General features: G+C 37.5%; 1 protein-coding gene across 1 annotated transcript in view; it reads left to right on the forward strand.

Annotated features, from left to right (window-relative positions):
• The first annotated feature begins 453 nt into the window (after positions 1-453).
• LOC131072836 (serine carboxypeptidase-like 42) overlaps positions 454-20647 on the forward strand; it is a 39382-nt gene continuing 19188 nt past the window's right edge. Inside the window, exon 1 of the mRNA XM_058009117.2 lies at positions 454-1140. Coding sequence (XP_057865100.2) covers positions 906-1140 — 235 coding nt within the window. The 5' untranslated portion in view covers positions 454-905. The remainder of the gene's footprint in view (positions 1141-20647) is intronic.

A 20647-nucleotide genomic window follows, 5' to 3' on the forward strand; every position in this document is an offset into this window, starting at 1 on the left:
CTAGGCAATTTTATCTCAATCATCTAGAACAATTAGCATTTTAGATTAATCATCCATACAATCATGCATTTCACATCATTTACCTAATCATGAAGTAGCTACTCAACTCTTGAGTTGCCACTTTGGAGGTCATTGCTCCGCTAAAAGAGGAAGATGGGACATCTCAAAGAAATATTTGGTTTGCAATGAATAAATGAATGTTTTTAATAACGTTCACTAGGCCAAACAGCCTATGAAACCCACAGATTTGTTTAGCTTTCTATTTGCTTCGTAATTTCATTATATTGTCTCATCTATATTATGTATGCTCATTTTATTTAACCATATTTTTAGTATCACAATTTTTAATGTCCCTAATATACTCTTCAAATCTATAATGTGAAAAATCCTCTTTGAAATATAAAATATGACCACTTTTAAAAAAGCTCAGGTATAGAGACCTATAAACGTACAGACCAGGGAGCTTGGAATGCGTTCCAACTTGGAGTGTTCTGACAATAAATTCGAGCCTCTTTGGGCAAATCTGGTTTGATAATTATGTCCACGATCTCCAATTTCAAAAAGAGGGACCCGCACGTGGACAAAAATAAATAATTTATTCTTCTAACTGTGTAGAAATTATTGCCCTTGCAAGGTGACAATAATGCCCCTGTCCTGTTCAATGAGAATGATAGCCTTAACATAGGCTTAACATTTTGTCTTACTTTCAGATTTTGTCGTAATTAGCAATTACCTATTCCCATAGAGTTGGCATTAGAATTTGAATAGCTAGGCCCCTCACGTCAATTCCATGGTTGCACTGGATTTCACTTTTGGGCAATGAGAACATTGCTCCTCCTGCCTCGCATTGGCTCTGTAGTTGTACAATAAAATAGATCCAACGAGGGCTTGGAGGAGTAAAGAAGATGGGAGGACTATGGATATTGATTTTATTTGGGTTTATGAATAGTGCTGTTACGGTATGGGGAGGTCCTTCAGATGATTTGGTGCAGAGGCTTCCGGGACAACCTTCAGTGAAATTCAAGCAATATGCAGGCTATGTTGATGTTGATGAAAAGGCAGGGCGTGCATTGTTTTACTACTTTGTGGAAGCAGAGCACGACGCGCATTCAAAGCCTCTCGCATTGTGGCTCAATGGAGGTACACTGTATTTCAGTAACCACTTACGCCCTTTTCTTCGACCTGTATTGGAAAAATCAAGAAATAGAGGATCAATTTTGATATTAGATCGAACAAATTCAATACCCATTATCATTTTGTCTATGGAGCTTTTGTCTCCATTGTTTCTTCAATTCATGTTTTCTCTGCTCAATATTGGGAAAATCAAGAGATATAGGACGAATTTAATACCCAGTACTATTTTGTCTATGACACTTTTGTTTCCATAGTTTGAGATTTTGTGGGCTTAATGATAGAAGATATATATGCTTTGCCCTGCTCTACCTACATACGCATTTTCCTTGAATTCTCTAGTTTAACTGCATTTATCATATGCTTTGCATTGTTTATATTCAACGACGAGGTCAATGCTTCTACTCTGTTTCTTCTTCTCTCCCGCCGAGGCACGTCAAAGTACCCATAATTTATGTTTCCAGTGGAAACTTGCGTTGATTTGGATCTTGTCGATAAATCTCCCTCAATTCTTTCGGCTGAATCAATAGCCATTTTCTTTTTCTCTCCAGAGCTTTAGATTTCTAGATTTCTACAAGAACACAAAAAAAGATACATCTCATCTAACGAAATGCCAAGGATAGTGGCTTCTTGTATTTTGGCACTACACGCGTTGCTTTCTGCTTAGGCACTATTGTTGTCTACGTTTTAGCTATTACTTTTCATCGGTCCCACTGCCAAATTATTATTGAATTACATTGGGATCTTCTGGAAATCATCTACATTGTATTTATGCTTGAATTATGGGGTCAATGGAAGAGGCCGGTGTTTTTTTCAATGTTTGAGATATTTCTCACTGAAGTCACCAATTCTGTTGCAAATCACTATCTATGTAATTTTCTCCATTTCTGACATTAGCAATGTGGTGTGTGTTAGGGGGCTAAAATTAGGACCAGGAAGCTATGACTGAAGTCCCGATATATGTTGGAGCATTGGCAAGAGCTAACATGTTCACAAGGGCAGTATGGATCATGAACTGGGGTGATTTCTATATGAATCTCAATGAAATGCACATGAATTTTGGAATAGAGTAACAATAGATCTCTGTTCGATGTCTGTAATCTAGTGAGCCCCTTTTGATGAGAATGCACAAGGAAAATTGTTAGCATGTATAATTTGACTTAGACCTTTTCCCTTCCGGTGTCCCATTGAGTTAGTGACTCATGTGGTACACCTTTAAGTAGTGATTGGTACCGTGTACTTTGTGATTATAATCTATACGTGTTAATAAGCCCACTCATGTTAGGTGCCATACCTGTTTAAGGTATTTTTTAATATTATATAGGTTATGTACCTCGTTTAAGTTGGTCCATTCTCATTTCATATGTAGAAATGGTATATAAATAGAGGGTATTCCTCTCACCATTTCATCCTATTATCATCCTATCTAATTTGATTCAATGATTCTTATTACAAAGTTGAAGGTGCCTAGGGTCACCCTATTTCTCCCCTTTCCTAAGGGCATCAAGAGCATCTCTCCAGAGTCATTTGTCCTGTGTTCTTTTAATTTGTCGCTGATTCAATATTATGTTACTCTTCTCCGAAGTAAACAGTTTGTGCATTTCTACATGATGTCAGAACAAATTTCTACAAAAAGGAATAAGCTCTGAGTACCAATAATGTTTTGTCATATTCTTTGAGCTTTTTATGCTATACCAAAAAAGACATGGAGAAATTCATAAGCTTACTCAATCTAGTTTTGATCTCTTAACTTTAGTTTAATAATGCAATGAGTCAGGCATAGATTTGTATTTCATCAAGTCCAATTTATGTACACATTGGTATTCCGTGTTTTGTCATTGAGTTCTCTCCCATCTATTTGATTGCGTAATAATAATTTTACAAAAGGGTTGGTTGAATATTTTGACAACTTATAGAGAGTTGTTACCTTGTTTTATTTTTGATGGAGGATTTTATATCATCTATAAGATCATTTTGCTATCCAATATGGGAGCATGAGCCTTAAACTGAAACCTCTTTTTTAGCGTCAAGGATTGAGGGCTATCCTTTCTCCCAAAGTTTCCTGGTGCATGATCTTGGCTTCATCCCATTAGCTGTCAGGGCCTTGCTCTCAGCATGACTGGATCCTTGGTGGACTTACTCAGAACCAATCAACTTCACCAACAGATCAAGGGTCTATTGACTAATGACTTACCTTGTTTGACTGCTGGTTAAGATAAGAAAGAGAACTTTCAGGGTTGTTAAGTTTATGGATGCTCTCTTGGGTAGATATCGCATCCTTTCCTATAATAATGCTTAAGCAACATAATGAGGAATCTGCCACTTATTTTGACTCTTCATGTTGCTCTGCTTGGCCTTATTTTATCAAGTTAAGAATATTGCAAGTGTCAAGTCTTATTTTTGCAGTTTATTTTCACGACTTAGTCAAAATTGGGATGAGGAATTCTAAGCCTATGGTAAAAACAATTTGAGAATCGTGCTATGAACTCTATGTTAATTTTAGGATCAGACTGTAGTAATTAGATAGCAATAACAGAAAAATAAGACAATATGAACAGTAACACCAATATACCCTGGGAAAACCTCCCTCTCGGAGGTGAAAAACCCAGCAACAATTCTCAGATATTGATTAGGCAATAACCAATTGAATTTACAATGAGCTTCAACACTTGAAGCTGTCAGCAACTATGCACAGAAACCTAGGGCAGCTAGCAATAATAAACTTATCTGCAATACAACTGCTGCTGTGACAAGGAGGATGGCAGATTGAGGTCGCTGTCTACAAGATTGATCTGCTGTCACAAAGATGATGTTTCGCTGACCCTCAGATGATATTCGCTGCCCCCTTAGACCAGTTCGCAGTCCTTCAAGAGAGTTCGCTGTGCCTTGATAAGGTTCGCTGACTTCTAAAGATGTTCACTGTGCATCTGCTGATGTTCACCGACTTCTAATACTGATTCACTGTCTTCTAAATGTAATTCACTAACCTCTGAGTATAATTCGCTGATCACAGAGAAGATAGGAATTGTATTCACTGAATTGTGTGTTTGAACAATGAATGCTAACTTGAATATGTATGTGCCGCTAGCACTCCAAGACCATTAGATCGGCCTTGTCAATATTGGCACCAAAAAGGAATAGGTCACAAATAAGTTACAAGTTACATAAGATACGTAGGCCGCTCACATAGGGCATGATTAATACAACCACGTTTTATGCCTTTTAAGGTCGGTGGGCTCATACACACGCTATGTGTGCTAGGTCGGCCCTAGAAGGGCTCCGACCTAGCTACATACAACAACACTTTACCTAATTTGATTTTTTGCATTCACGGGGTTAAGCATGCTTTTAGTTAATTGGTAAATATCTCTTTATTCACAGAGGGCCTCTACGGCTCTGTTATTATATGTTTTATTATAGCTGCCATATCACTGTACCTGTCCTGTCATAGCTCCCTTATAGGGGTGTATACATAGCCACATTAATGCAGATTACTTTATCAGGAACATGTCCCTTGGGGCAATGGGTCATCTTAACATGGCAAATGGGCAACCCAGTTCTTTTAAGATTCCTAATTCTGTTATGCTTTGAAGTTATTTCCATTGCTCATAAAACTGATCATGGTAGATGTTCAATTCTGTGAAGAGGGAAATATCTTGTGGTGTCTTTCTGTACCCATGCCCACACTTTTCTCTCCCTTGTATCTCCTAGAATTCGTATGGATTCTTCACAGATGCCATCTAAGGCTTCCAACAGCCTTTCCAAAAATTTTATTAGGCAAATAAATTGAGAATTGCTGCCAATTGGGGTTACATGTCATGACCCGATCCTAGCATTAGATGAAACAACAGATCAAACTATGAAATTGTCTTAGGCCAGTAAGACTCCACAATTTCATGGTCATAAGGCATTCTACAGTTGGTTGTAATCAGCAATCTGCAGAACAAAGGTAATGAGGTTTGCTTGATGAATCAACAACATTTGATTATTCTTTCCCTTCTAAGCAGCAGCAATTCCCTCTAGGCGAAATGAAGGATTAGTTAGGACTAGACAACAATGGTTAGAGGGGTGTGCAAGCATAAAGAGACACCTGGTTCATGAAGGGACACACCTCACCCCACAGGTCATAACTTTAGAAGAGAGTTGCAACCTGTTGTGACCATTTCACACATTGCCCCATTAGAATGGGGACCCCCTCTTTTTTCTAGGGTTTTGCTTTCCCCTAGTTAGGTTTTCTCTCTTCTTGCTGGGTTTGGAGTGAGTGAGTGGTCACCTGGGCTGGATATATTGAAGTTTTTTTTCTCTAAGAGCTCGTATTAGGGTTTCTTTCAAGCTGAGTCTAGCTTGGTTTTGGGAGGTCATTAGTTGTCTGCCCGGAACCCTAGGTTTGCCTTAGTGAAGCTTTTCCTTTCAGGGAATGAAGATGGATAGGTTGATTGAAGAAGTGATAGGTCTCAGGTCAGGGTAGGTCTGGATTGATGGTTTTCTTGTCAGAGTCTTGTTTTCCTTCCGGTTGGAGCCTATTAAGTGGAGTCAGTGGTCAGAGAGAGATGGAAGTAGCGATTTCAGAAGCTGATGAACAAATGCACTTGATGATGATTGAAGGAGTTTTGAAAAGATATGACCAAGGTTGTTGACTTTTGAGGCGTAATTTGGAAAGTTGATACATGTTTCGCCTTGAAGAAGAGCTTTTTGACTTTGAAATGATGAAAGCCAGCTTGGGAGGAGATTTTTGCTCCTGACCCTTCCAAAGGGTCCAGAGCGAAATCTTCCTTTTTGCCTTCCTTTGACCTTGAAATGTTTCCTTGCCTAGACCAAGTTGGATGATGAATTGTCTTGATTGCGTAAAGAGGAAGTTGATTTGACCAAGTTTGTGTGAGAATGAGTTGAAAAGGAAGATGAAAATCAACCTGGGAAGTGATTTTCGCTCCTGACCCTTCCAAAGGGTCCAGAGTGAAAATCCTTGAACACCTAAATTTCTCACTTGTCAAGACCAAATTCCTAGTTTTAAGGCATGTATGGAAGTATTTTGACTTGTTCTAAGCCTTAGGAGGTGAGTAAAGGTGGATGAGGTGAAGATTTTAGCCAAGAAAGAGAATTTCGCTCCTGACCCTTCTAAAGGGTCCAGAGAAAAATTCTTGAAAGAACTCATTTTTCCTTTAGCCAAAGTTAGGACCAAGGTGGAAATGAAAGGAAAGTAGTCTATGTTTGCCTCCCAAGGAAGATTAGAGTTTGAAAAATCAAGAATCAAGGTCAAAACATGATTTTCGCTCCTGGCCCTTCCAAAGGGTCCAGAGCGAAAATCCGTATATCTCTTGTTTTCTTCCTTGTTTGGGCCAGGCGAAAAGCTAATTGTGAAATAATGTTAAAGAGAGGTCTAAATTGGGCAAAATAGCAAATTTTGCTCCTGACCCTTCCAAAGGGTCCAGGGCGAAATTCTTATAGGGCCTGTCCTTGGGGAGAATCTTGAACAAGCTTAATTTTTTTTATATCTTCTTGTTGATGATCTAAGGTGGAAAATGCTATGTTATATGACCTTAATCATCTTTTGGTTTGTTGTGCAGATGAAAGAAGACCAGACTAGGGCAAGGATGACCTTCTCTAGTCCAGCATCAACAAGGATGACCTTCTCCAGTCCAACATCATCAGGGACGACCTTTTTCGGTCTAGCATCATCAAGGACGACCTCTTCCAGTCCAGCATTTCAAGGAAAGGTACACCATCCATCCTGCACATCAAAGACAAAGGAGGTTAAAGCAAGGGTCTGTTGGAGAAGCAGATAATTTCAGAAGAGTTAATTAAAGTTAGCTTCTCAGCATCACCAAATTGAACATCAACCAAGTGTCAGACAAGGTGGCGTCCCAGTCATCATTCCTCCAGTTGGATTGGTCCACCTCAGCGTGTCCAGATTCAATGTACCTGACTCGTCGGGGATGACACAAACTTCGATGTACCTACCCCGGTTATCCATTGGTCGAAGAGTCCAGAGAAGACACGTGTCCAAATAATACAATTATTTCATTGGCCAGAATTGAGTTTGTTGTAACAAACCCTAATTAGGGTTTTCATTGTAAAATCTCGGCCATTGATCTCAAATTGATCTAAGCCATTGAATTGTATTGAGGGCGCTATATACTCATTTGTAAAGGCTAATAGTTAGTCAATAGCTAGAAGGTTAATAGTTAGTTCTTAGAGGTTAGAATAGCTAATGATTAATAACAAATAGAATAGCAGGTAGAGTAGAATAGAAAGAGAAGGCAAAGATTGTTGCCAAGATGTTGTTGTAAAAGACTTGTAAACTTCATTGAAGAAATGGTGAAATCTATGGGTCGATTCAACAATCTGCATGGTCTCTATACTTCTCAGATTTGATTTCATGTTATTGGATGAGTGGAAGAAATGTGTTTGATTGATGGTGAAATTTGTATATCCATACTATTAGCAGTTTGTTGATTGCAGACTTGCCTTGTGTAGTCAACTGGAGTCATTCAGCTTAAGCTTAACTTCAATTGTCACTTCTTCACTGATATGCATCAGCCTGATGGTGTCTATGCCTGTAGCGATGATTTGAACGTCATAAAGCTTTCCTCCAAAGATTGCACTAACCTTGTGGAGATGGTCCTAGGATGTCAAAACAAGACTTAGTTAGAATTTCATCAAAGGTCATTCATTGCTCCTACATTCTTAGTGTCAGAATTAGATCCTTCCCTCGCCCTCATCCTTTTTTCCTTTTTTCAAAAAAATCTAGGCTAGTGAAATCCTGTGTTCCAGTAATATTCAAAGTAAATCAGACGTTTAGGTCATCGAGTGTAAGTCCCCTTGTGATTCCAGCAAATCACATCATACCACAGAGAGCTTATCCACGAGTAGAGAACCTACATAACAGAACCTTGAAGTTTATCCGAGTGATCCTTTTTGCGATATCTTCAGCATTCAGAAACTTTACTCAAGAGAGGATAAGGTACCTTGATGTATTTTATTCTTTGTTTGGTCGTGTACGAAAGACACATCAACACAACCCTCTAGCCAACGAGAGGATATAAGAAGAGCACACCTAGCAGAAGAATAAAAGGAAGTCAATCAAGATCGATCAGATCAGATTAAATATTAATAATTAATATATAGCAGTTCAAACATACTTGCGGTTTGATATGAGTTCTTTATGCATAGCATGATGAATGTTATTTATATATGCTCATTGATGATTAATAATATGTTGTGGTTTATGATTGATTAATTAATATATATATATATACAATACATGCATAGTATTGGATTATTTATATTAACTGATTGATTATTAAAGTCAGCCATGATAGGGGAAATGAGGGATTACAAGGAGGGGAACGACGATGGGGTACTCTTCTAGGTATGCCACCTCATGGTCCTATGAGGTCAATGAGGCCAAGGGGTTAAGGGGTACTGCCTTTGAGCTTAGAAGAGATGGGCTTCCGGGGCGCCCTATTGTGAATACACGTCATCCCTCTATCATGGTGAATTAATACACCAAGAAGTCCAATCATAGGAAGTGGGAAATGAATGGCAAGATGAAGGGGGAATGGTTATAGGACACCTCGCTAGGTACACTACCTCATATGGATGGCACGGGCCACATGGGGCCAAGAGGGACGGTATGCCCGCTCTTGGGCCTAGGGTAGAGGATCTCTAGGGCACCCTATTGAGGCACCTTATCCTAGCTTCCCTATGGTTGAATTTCCCCAATAAATTAGGGATATCTTATGGTAAAGTTTATGTTCCTAACCCTAGTAGGAAAGTTATTTAGAATTGTGGTTTTAGGGCAAAAACTAGGGCATTTACAAAAAGGGACATTACATTACATCTCAGTCTTGATTAGCTGCTGAAATACTCGTGTGTGGGCTGGATTTGTTTCATAACTGGTTGCTGGTTTTGGTTTGTTTTTTCTAGCAAATGTAGCTGCAAGAACACAATAATGTCATCTTTATCCTTATGATTGTTTGTTGATGGGCTGGAGCAGCTATTTTGAGATTGTTGCAACCTTACTGGGAGACATTGCCATATCCATCGTTTACAGGTATGCTATTTCTTAAGCCACAAACTCCAAGCACATCATTTTGCACTGTGGTTAGTTTGTTTGCTTGTTGCAATTTCTGCTCTATTTTCTATTGTGCTCAACTTCACAACAAATGAAATTTCTATAGCTTTGAATCTTTTATTAGAATCAGCATTTTGTTGAATATTCTGTTTCTATAATATTATGTCATATTATAATTTTTTCTTTAGAAAGATAAAACATCAAGGCAAGAAAGGAATTCCAAAGAATCCCTTAGGCATTACCCAAAACTCTGACTTGGTTGTACAGAAGCTTCATGCCCAATGACTGCACCAAAAGGGATTCTGAACTTCCACTTATGCAATACATGATGAGCTGTTCTAAAAATTGATATGTACAACAACAAGCATAACCATCCAATATCTCTAAAATGATTCCTCTTCCTATTATACAACTTGATATTAGTGGAACTTGACAATTGTTGGACTTATGCATCTCCACCTTGCAACTTATCTTTCTACACAATCAATCATGCTGATTTTGTTTTCTATAATTGTCAAGGAAATTGATAACTTTTCTTTTTGCCAGCTTCATAGGATCTTTGCCATCCTAATCTCGAGTCCTTGTGCATCACATAGATGGTTAGATACATGATACACGATCCACAATTCATATTGTTTCTTCTACTACAAGTTTTCTAGTGGATATTTCACTTTTGAACAAGCATATTGACCAACACCTCACATGATCCACAATTTACATATTGTTTCAGACTGCATGTCTTCTACTACAGTTTTCACTTGTAAGTGAGCCTATAGGTTAACATCTCACAATCACACTCTCTCTTTTAGCGATTCAATCCTTAGGGTGGAACCACTTGCACCCTGATTAGCTTGTTCCAATCTCTCCAACATCAATTCACTTGTCCTTCTCAAGGCAAGCATACATCAAGCATAGCAATGATGAACCTCACTTGTCTCTTGTTGGTCATCCCCTTGATCATGGACACACTTTCTTGTTGCAAATGGACTTCTAATAGTATTGTCCTTGTTTCCCCCTTTTTCATGGTCTACCATAGGTTTCATTCTTAAGTAGGGAGCCTACCCAATGGTGTTGCATTGAATGATCTCACATGCAACAAAGCTATCCAGTCCTCATGACACCACTCAACTATCTTTTTAATATGGATATTTTTTTCCCCAAAGATGGTAAATTTTGCAGCACAAGTTTTCATATGAGGATCCTTTGACTTCAATAGTGTTCTCCCAAGATTTCCAAGTCCTAATTATTCATTTATATTCTATTCAGCTTGGGACTCAATCATCACTCTGTGGTAAGAATGCACCTTTTTCCCCCAATTTCACTACTTATCCTAGGTTTCATTCATAAGTAGGGAGGCTACCCAATGGAATTACATAGGGACTCCACATATGGCAAGGTTATACACTTGTACTTGATCTTCATGTCACTCCTCAATTATCTCCTTATTGTGGAGATATTCCAAGGAGATCATAAAATTTTGGAGTTATATGAGCATCCTTTGGCATTGATAATTCCCTTTTATCCCTAGGGTTTTCCAAGTCCTAATTATTCATTTAGATTCTCTCAAAGTTACCCTGAGTTTCCGGGACGGGGACGGCAAGGGACAGCGGGACACGTTTCCGAGACGACAAATTTTTTTGCCAAATTTGGGGATGGTGGGGGACATCAAAGGGGACGGCTATATAAAATATAGGAAAAATTTAAAATATATAGGAAAATTTCAAAATTCTAAATGTTCATATGAAAACATGGATAAAGCATGCATACATACATTATATTCATATGAAAACAATAAAACATGGATATAGCATGTGTATGATACTATGAAAAGTTGAAAACATTTTAGAATGTAAATTCTGAACATACAACATTGTTAATACTCAATAGACAATATGCAATTATGCATTCATAAATCAGAATTTCAATTCATTCACATTGTCAATATGCATATCAATAGACTCGGAGGTTAAATTTTCCCTACTTCTATCGATGCAGTTTCCCCCCATATTTTTCAACGGGGGTTTGGGGGCAGCACCCCCAAGGTGGGGTCAAGGGGCATCGCCCCTTGCGGGGTCGAGGGGCAGCGCCCCATGAGGCCAAAAAAATGTATTCTTTAATAAAGGCATTGGGTGTTATTTTTCTATTGACTCGCCGAGTTTGGCGATTTTCTAATCTCTGTGTCAAAATGCCCAAAGGCTACATTGCTGCCATATAGTTTCATTGTCAAAATTATGAATTAAATTAATAAATTTAAAATTTAATTAATGTTATCTTTTAATTTTTTTTATTTTTAATAACAATTTGAATTAATAAGGGGCCTATATTAAAACATTTAAATAAAAAATTGAAAATACAACTTTTTAAATTTTTTTAATATTTTTTAAGGGCCTTAGATATGGGGGACGTCTGGTCGTCCCCGGGACGGATTGGGGACGTCCCAGCCATCCCCAGCCATCCCCGGGACGTATTGGGGACGTCCCAGCCGTCCCCAGCCCTCCCCGAGACGTATGGACGTCCCCCAGAGCTAGGGCAAGCGTCCCCCCGTTTTGGGGACATCCCCTCAAAATATAGGGCAATTTGGGGATGGGGGGAAACGTCCCCTGGCCATCCCCAAGTCCCCGAAACGTCCCTGGGATGGGGACGGGGGTTTTCAGGTCGGGGACGCGTCCCCGGGTAACTCTGGATTCTCTTCATCTTGGGACTCAACCATCTTTGCCACTTTCTTTGGGCTCATCTTGGTAGCCACAAGGCTGTTTTGATTTGGTTGTGGAAATGGGGGACACCATCCTCTAAGTGGATAAGGAATGATGAAAATCTCTCTCTCTCTCTCTCTCTCTCTCTCTCTCTCTCTCTCTCTCTCTCTCTGTAACTATTACTACCATTCTACTTATCATAGATACATGCTTGATCTAATTCTTTGGAGCCGTTCTTGATTGTATGTAAACTACTTGTGTAACTACAAACTTTTGCATTTGAGAATTGGGCACTTGGTATGTGCTTTCTCTATCCAACCTATATTCACACTTCTCCTTATGAATCTATTTAATCTATCCATCTCTCTCCTTTGTTCCATGTAGCTTTATTTTCCTTATTTAGTTTTCAATTGTAAGTGTATATGGGATGTCCCAATTCAAATTTTTACCCCCAAATGCACCTATGGTAAGACATATAGGTAGGCTTGGGGGTGTGCCTAGATATAATTTCAATCAAGTTAGTTTTTAATTTGTCTAGAAAGTGAGACAACACAAAATGAAACAACACATGGGGATAAACCTCTCGGCTGAATTGCAAATTGAAGGCTAAACACTATCTTTAACCTAAACCTAAGTTACTGGTATTGGCAACACAAAATGAAACAACACACAAGGATAAACCTCTGCTCTAATTTGCAAAGGAAGCTCCTTGAAAACTAAACACTATCTTTAACCTAAACCTGAGTTACTAGTCTTGGTATTGGTTTAGGTTTGGTGGTTTGGTATGCGGGTTTAGTCGAATTGTTTTTTGGGGCTGGTTTTGTTTTGGGTTTGTCATACAAAAACATATAAAAAAATAAAATATATAGATGTTTTCTTAGTTATCGATTCAGATACGGTATGGGAATATAACAATAATAATAATTATTATAATATATGTTCATAATTATAAATTATAAGAACAATGATACTCATAATTTCCGATAAATAGAATATTTAAATACTTCATATTCATAATTTGCAAAAATGAAAATACTCAAGTCTCAAAAGCTTCATATTCATAGACACTGTTGGCCTTAGTCTTGAATTGAATTAGGGTTGTATATGTATAATTGTGTAGCTGTGTACCTATAGACTTATAGTTCATTCAAGATCAATTTACCAGTAGGCTGAGTGACCTGTCTTGTAGTTAGGATAAGCTTGTTTTCTTCAGACTTTGCAATGATGCATTTATTCTTAGAGTCTTGGCGTAATTGGACTTATTGCTTTAGCTGGTTTAAGGAAGTGAGTGACACTCTAAATGTAACCGAGTTAACTTAAAAGGTGTAGAGTGAGTTGTAGAGACTATGCTACCTAGGATTGTTGGTTTATGTAGTAGGTTGTTTTCTACACATCTATGCATTTGAAGGAGAATGGGTTAACAAGTAGGTGAAAAGAAATTGAATCGTTTATAGTTCAATTGTAGCTTTGTAGACAACATATTTGTTCAATACCTATAATTCTAGTTTACTTACAAAGTTTTAAATGTTTACTTTGTAGATTTTGAGAGGGAAAAGTTGTGGCACAAAAATACCAAACTTTCTATGAAGAGCTTACGCCAGCCTTATAGTTCTTTTGACAGTGAGTGTAGTTGAAGCATGTTTGAGTCCACAAAGTGCCTTAATGACCTTGCTTTTGTGTGATACAACAATTGGATGGGAAGGAGACTCCAGATGTGATGGACTTGGATAATATCAATCTATATTTGGATGGGTTTTTGTAGTCAACCAAGTAATAAAATTAAATATAATTGTTAAGTGAGTTTATTTCTTTATGTTTTGTTAGTCATTTGTTATGCATTGTAGTAGGTAGTTCCCAATTGGTTTTTTGTTAGTAGTTACCGATGGTTGGTCATCTTAACCAATGTCGGCCTACTATATATTGTTTGTTTGGTTCATAGTCGGGGACTCACGATCGATTGGTAGATTGACATATGAGTATTGTAATCACTGCATATTATTGAGTAATAAAGAATAGGAATGACATATCTTCTGTATGTTGTTGTAAATGCATAATTGTTTTGTAGTTGTAATTTCATTTACTTCTGTGACTGGTAGAGTTAGCCAGTAAACATTTGGTGCCATTGCTGATACGAATCTTGGGAAAATATAATTCACAGATAGGTAATATGGCAATGTAATGGGCCAACCTATGGAAGAATCAAAAGTAATTGAAACCGAAGAAGAGGAATACATGATTGAAGACGGACTGCCACAAGACTTGGTTTACTTGTGGAAAGTATTTGTAAACTTGTATGTTCGAAGGGAATCTCTCCAGCAAGAGGTTCCCAAGAGCGACATTAGGGATAACCTAATAGTGAATGACGAAGTTGACAATATTTTTCAAAGATTGCTGAGGTTGCTCACTCGTAACTTTGTTACCCTTCGAGACCTCTAGGAAGAGAGGGATTGGGAACAACATAGAGTCGTAGACAACAAATACTACAATGGTATGAAGAACCAAACAGGAGGGAGATGAAGAATGTGACACTACTAGAAGACGTACCTTTGGAAATTAATGCCTGTGCAACCAAACAAAGACAAATGATGTATCCCAAGTAGTTAGGAAGTCATAGAAAGATAGGTAAGAATATCTCTTCAATTGAGAGAACAAAGCGAGTGACAAAGACGACTAAGAAGAATCACTGAAGAAAAAAATGGGCTATTGATGGAAAGTCCAAGTTCGCCTAGAAGCAAAAATTGAAGCATTAGTCAAAGTTGTAGTTGGGAGGAGATGAAGAATCTCATCGATAGTGAGTAGACGAAGAGTGAGTGGGTAAAACTTGCAAGACACCTACCACACCTGGACAAAGCATACGAATACCTTGCTAACCAAATAGGCAACCCATCCATATAGTTAGCATCAGATGAAGAGGAGGAAGAAGGAAATCTTGAGAATGGGTTCATTGAGATACTCGAGAGTAACTTACACTGCATAGAACAACTATCCATATCGAAAGCACTGAGAATTGGGGGAATTGAACCAAAGACTTCGAGGAGAAGAGAGTCCAATAATGAAGTGAAATGTAACCAAAGTGCAAGGGACACCGAGAGTGGATATGAAGAGGATTCGTACATGGCCGTGAGTGCAAGTGAAGCATCAAAACGTCGAGAACAAAACAATCCAACCAAGTCCAAGGCACAATGTCAGTACTAAGTGAGGGCAAGTTTCAATGTCGACATGTAGAAACTCCCTAAAATCATATGACGTACAAAACTATCTAGATAACAAGTGGTCAGGAGGACAAAGACTGTTGTCTGAGAGGGTTTCGAGCAACGCTACAAAGCATAGCCATTGATTGGTACACAAAAATTGACAAAAAATCTATAAAATTTTGGGATGCATTGAAGATGGTGCTTGAGGCAGAGTTTAAAATGTTGAGAGATGACAATGAGACCGTGGCGAAAATCTAATACTAAACAAGGGAAGAATGAGTATGTACAAGCTTACAATCGTAAGCTCAAGGAGTTGTTGGTTAAGTTGGATAATTAGTTAGTCAATGGGTTGAAAAAGCGGTATTTCATTAAGGGGTTGATTCCCTTGCTGTGCAATAAAATGAAAGTGGTACCTCTGTCATTATATGATGATGATTATAATTAGGCAATGGACATTGCAAGTGAATCCAAAACTTCCTCTTGGGGAAAAAGAAAGACAGACGATGACAAGAGGATATCAGCAATGAAGAATCAAAGACTATCCAAACCCTACGAGAAGGCATAATGTGTACGATGAAGGAACTAAATGCTCAAAAGGAAAGTTCTAAAATCATCAAAGAACTATGGTGCATCAATTGCAAAGTAGGTCATAGAAAAACAAATTATCCAAAGAAACTATTTTGCAACATTTGTCAGGTATTGGGGTATTCCATCAAGGATTGTCTATACAATCTAGGAACAAGAAGCACACAAGTGATCTTTACTTGGGGGAAACAATCAACCCCACCGACAAGACCTCCAAAATCAAAAAACAGTTCCAATGCATCGCCTAATGGATATTGCAAAGGTGATGAAACAATAACTAGTACAACAATAACAATAGTGGTCCGAGAAGTAGAATACAATACGAAACTAAAGGAAGACCAATGATGTAGTGTCAAAAGTGAAATGATTGGGGTCACTTTGCTCGAGAATGTCAAAACAGTCAAAACAATTTACGAATGTTGTGCAAGTCGTGTGGATTGGGCAATCACAAAGACATTGATTGCTTGAAGCAGGAAGGTAATCAATATGTTGGCAATGGAGGATCTGAATGAGGAGGTTCTAGCAATCACTAGATTACAATAATGAAGGCAATGTATCCAAGTCCTCTTATAGAGAAAGAAAGATTTCGAGAGGCCAAAGCCAATGCAGAACAGGTAGTGGCGAACGAGAGAAGAACCTCTAATGAAGTGGCAACTACCTCATTGCGGTCGGAGTCAAAGAAGAACACAGTACATCGGATGTTGTAGAGAACAATACTTGTAAAAGTGATAGACCTCCTATCGACTATGCCGCAATTGAGAGTAGCAATCACCAACATAGTCAGTGACAACTTTGTTGATGATATTGAAGGCAAGTGACAAGAAGGCTTGATAGTGGAACCACAACCCAAAGACAAACAAGTTAGTGATCCCATGTTGGTAACGTTGAGCATTTGAAGAAAGTTGGCTGTCATCGAGATGGAAATAATGGGGAAGAACTTGATGAACACCATTGTTGATGGAGGCTTGGGAGTTATGCTGGAGTAATTAGGACAATTAATTATTTATTTATTAATTAGGTCCTTTAATTGCTTTTTCACTTAAGCTAAACTTAGGTGCTTTTTGTTATCTAGAGTTTTCTTTTCTAGTATTATTTCTAGCTGTAGTTGAGCTTAATTTAGCTCCTACTTTGCATTGCTTTAGTTCTCCTAATTTTAGCATTAGGGTTTGCACCTAGAGTGTAATGTCCCTAATTCGGATACACCTCAATTTAATCTTGAGACAACATTCCCGACTTAAAGTGAGAATAGTAAATTATTTACAAATATAATTTTATCAATTCTTAAAATATTTAATTATGATATTTAACTTAAAACTTTAAGAATAATATAGAGGATAGAACTTATCTTAATTCGTATACTTGAAACATATGCCTCAATGTTGTATATTGTTGTTGCTCAACTGAGCTTCCAGATTGAAGTCATAATAAAATAGATTTTTCTCAACTTAGGCTATAGTTTTCCCTATCAACTTGATCTTCAAATGCTATGACTATCAGTCTGCCGCACAATTCTCTTCATAATGAAGTTCTTTATATCCCTTTTGAAACTACTATAAATCTCATCAAAGTTCTGCTACAACATGATCACATCTTCTCTCAATAGTTTGCTATAAATTCTTCGTATGTACTCCTTTTTAAATCTGTTATAATCGTTCTATATATATCTGCCTTGGTGTATATGTGATATATATTTCGTACCCCCTTATTCATATTTAATCTCTATATATGTATCTTTCATTTTACTTTGAAAGGTACAACTTTTCATAAGTGATATGCCTCTACCTTTTTCACACCTTTTTGTTGTTAACTTAAATTTATTAACATATTAATTTCTTGTCCAAACAAACTACTTCCTTGGTAATCTTTGCTTAGAGCATTACCTTAACATCACTCATACCCCTAAGGAATTGTATTGTTAATTATTATGAATAGCATCACTTCAAAAAGAGTGTATTAACAATTTAACTCTTAGTGATATAATATTTCCACAATCCATAGAATTTCTTGTAGTAGATTTCCGGATAAGGTCGTGTGCGAGTTTTTAGATCAACGTTTCTTTCTTTCTTCTTGTGCTCTCATGCATCCTGATGATGGATCACGGAGTGTGATCCGAAACGTTGATATAAAAAATCGCACACGATCTTATCCGGAAATCTACTACAAGAAAATTTAACTCTTATAAGAATTGCATGCATTCATTACCATGACTTTCTATTATGTGAATGGTTGATTTTGATTCATTGCATCTTAACTAATATTAATGCAGATTGTATCCCTTCTTATTATCTTCAATCAAATAATTCTTACCTTTTTAATGCATTGCACCACTTAGAATAAGTATGCTTATTTGAATCGTTTCTTAATTACACCTTGCTTAAATGAAACCACACCATTGCATGTAATGGTGACATTGCATTAACAAATCTGTGTGTTTTCATGTAATCGCTTCTTAATAATCACTTTGTTTAACAAATGAAATTCTCTCAATAGAACCGCAGTACATATAAATTGTATTCCTTCCTTTATGATCTACTTCTACATCGCAAGATAATTATAAATGCTGCTGAATTAATATTTGTTTTCTGAGTTCTGCTGGAGTCCGATAGAATAATCAAATCTCTTCCTTTGGAAATTATCGGGATTGCCTTAATATACAATGTGAAAAGGTGTCTCAAGAGACATGTTTCTTGTCTATTAATAATTGTAATTTTTGTTATCTTAATCATACCCTCCATATCAATTTGATTATGTGCATAGTAACGGTTAAGCATAACCGATGGTGTTTTGATTATTCAATTTCCGTCTTCTCATAACAAGGTTAATATTCATTGAGTTGGTTAGTAAGACCACTCCATTAATAATTGTTGTGTCTTCTTGGTATATATTGCTGTGTCTATAGTTAATTATCCCGGCACTCTATCAGGTCCAACACGACCTCCATGAGTTTTAGTATAGATGCTGCAGTCGAACTTTCATATCTAATGATGGCTTGATAAGCTGAATCAACTTGGTAATCAAATAGTTCAGAATTATAAAGACTTTGGCTATGTATTTTTGCTGTGTAACTCAGATTATTGCTGCATCATCTTGTAGTCGCTATCATATATTAGATACCATGTAGTCACTATCATATACCATAGTCTTATTCACTATCCTTATTCACGTCATTCATAAAGATAATACAAGGAGCTTTATCACAGCATACTGTTTGTTAGTTTGGTTTTTACGGTTTGGAAGGGGACATCACATAGGTTTTGATTCATCCTTTACAAGGATTCATTAATTCATTGTAATTGTATCTCCAATATTGTTTTGTGCAATAATACAAAATTCTCTGGTTGTTATAGAGCATATTATCTTTGCTTGATCTCTTTTGTGTAATAGATGTTTTACTAGCAGATGATTCTTGGTTCTCGTGGTTGATCATTAACTTCTACAAACGTGCTGCCTGAAGACACTTGGAAATGCCTTGAAAAACCTACCCTTTGGCCACCGACAGTCCAATTGGTCGGTGCTGACCAGCATCGTATTAGACCATTGGGAACTTTGATGGAACAAAAGGTGATGATCGGGACACAACAATTCCTCTTGGACTTTGTAGTCATTCTATTTTAGAAGAAGGCGTACAACGCACTGCTCGAGAGGGGATGGCTAATTGCTGCAAAGGTGGACCACAACTGGAAATAGAACATGCTCTTGATCAAGAGCAATAGGAGTATGTCATTGACTTGGGGAATTAGGTAGTGAGTGAAGAGTTAGCATCATCTGAGTTAGAGTCATAAGATGGAGAATCTTGGATGGATGAGGAAATAAAATACATGGAATCAAATGATGAGGGGCTGCTCGATCTTGAGAATTGCTCTGAAGATGAGATGATTCCTTGAACGGATTATTTCACTGGCAGATGGAAGATTATGAAGTTTTTCACCTTGAATGCAACATGCTACAAATTGGGGAAATTGAAGTGGACCAAGGTACAACAAGTCATACATTTCCTCTAGAGTATGAAGAATACTATGAGGGAGTAGCAAGGTTGGATGATACCTTGGCTCATCATTTTGAAAGAGACAAGATAATTAAGAGGAGTCGAGTGTGAAGAAGGTAAACTTGGGTGACGAAGATAGCCCAAGAGTGATCATGGTCGGTGACGATTGGGATATAGTGTTGAAGGAAGCAACATTCAAAATATTCATGGAGAATAGAGACACTTTTGCTTGGATGTACAAGGATCTTAAGGGTATACCATCATAACTATGCGTGCACAAAATTCCTCTTGTACCAAGTGCACAATTAGTGAGAAAAAGATCTTATAGAATGAATAAGAATTATGCCGCCAAAGTACAAGAAGAAATTGAGAGGATGTTGGAAGTAGGAATAATTTTCAAGGTAGAGACTAGCGAATGTTTTTTATAAACCTTTTACATTCGTAGGAGAGCCATTCTATAGCTAGGTAAAAAAATGTGTTGAATTTTCTTTTAATATTTATTTTAATTGTTAAGCTGAATAAAATTTTGTTATAACTTGCAATTGTTATCCTTGTAGATTTGGGGTGGGTATCGTGCCACAATGCCTAATCTTCAAAAATTTGCCATCCGCATTTTAGCCAAGCATAGTAGTGCTTTTGGTTGTGAGTTCAACTAGACTATTTTTTAGGCCATTCACACAAAGAAGCCTAAAAGCGCTTGAATGACCTTGTCTATGTTTGGTACAACCTTCGGTTGCATGAAAAGAAGGTACAAGTGTAAGGTTCACATGAAGCACTTGACTCTAATGACATTGATCCATATTTAGATGGGATTGTTGAGCCTAAAGATGTTGATGTGAGATCCATAGTTAATTGATGAGAGTTAGCTGATTGGGAGAGGGAGGTAGTTGAATGGCAGTTGAATGTGGCAGCATATGGGAAGACAGATAGCGAGCTTGGTTAGCTACTAGGGACACATTTCTTACACATAGCTTGATCTTATCAC

The sequence above is a fragment of the Cryptomeria japonica genome, chromosome 5 (genome assembly GCF_030272615.1).
Source record: "Cryptomeria japonica chromosome 5, Sugi_1.0, whole genome shotgun sequence".
Classification (NCBI taxonomy): domain Eukaryota; kingdom Viridiplantae; phylum Streptophyta; class Pinopsida; order Cupressales; family Cupressaceae; genus Cryptomeria; species Cryptomeria japonica.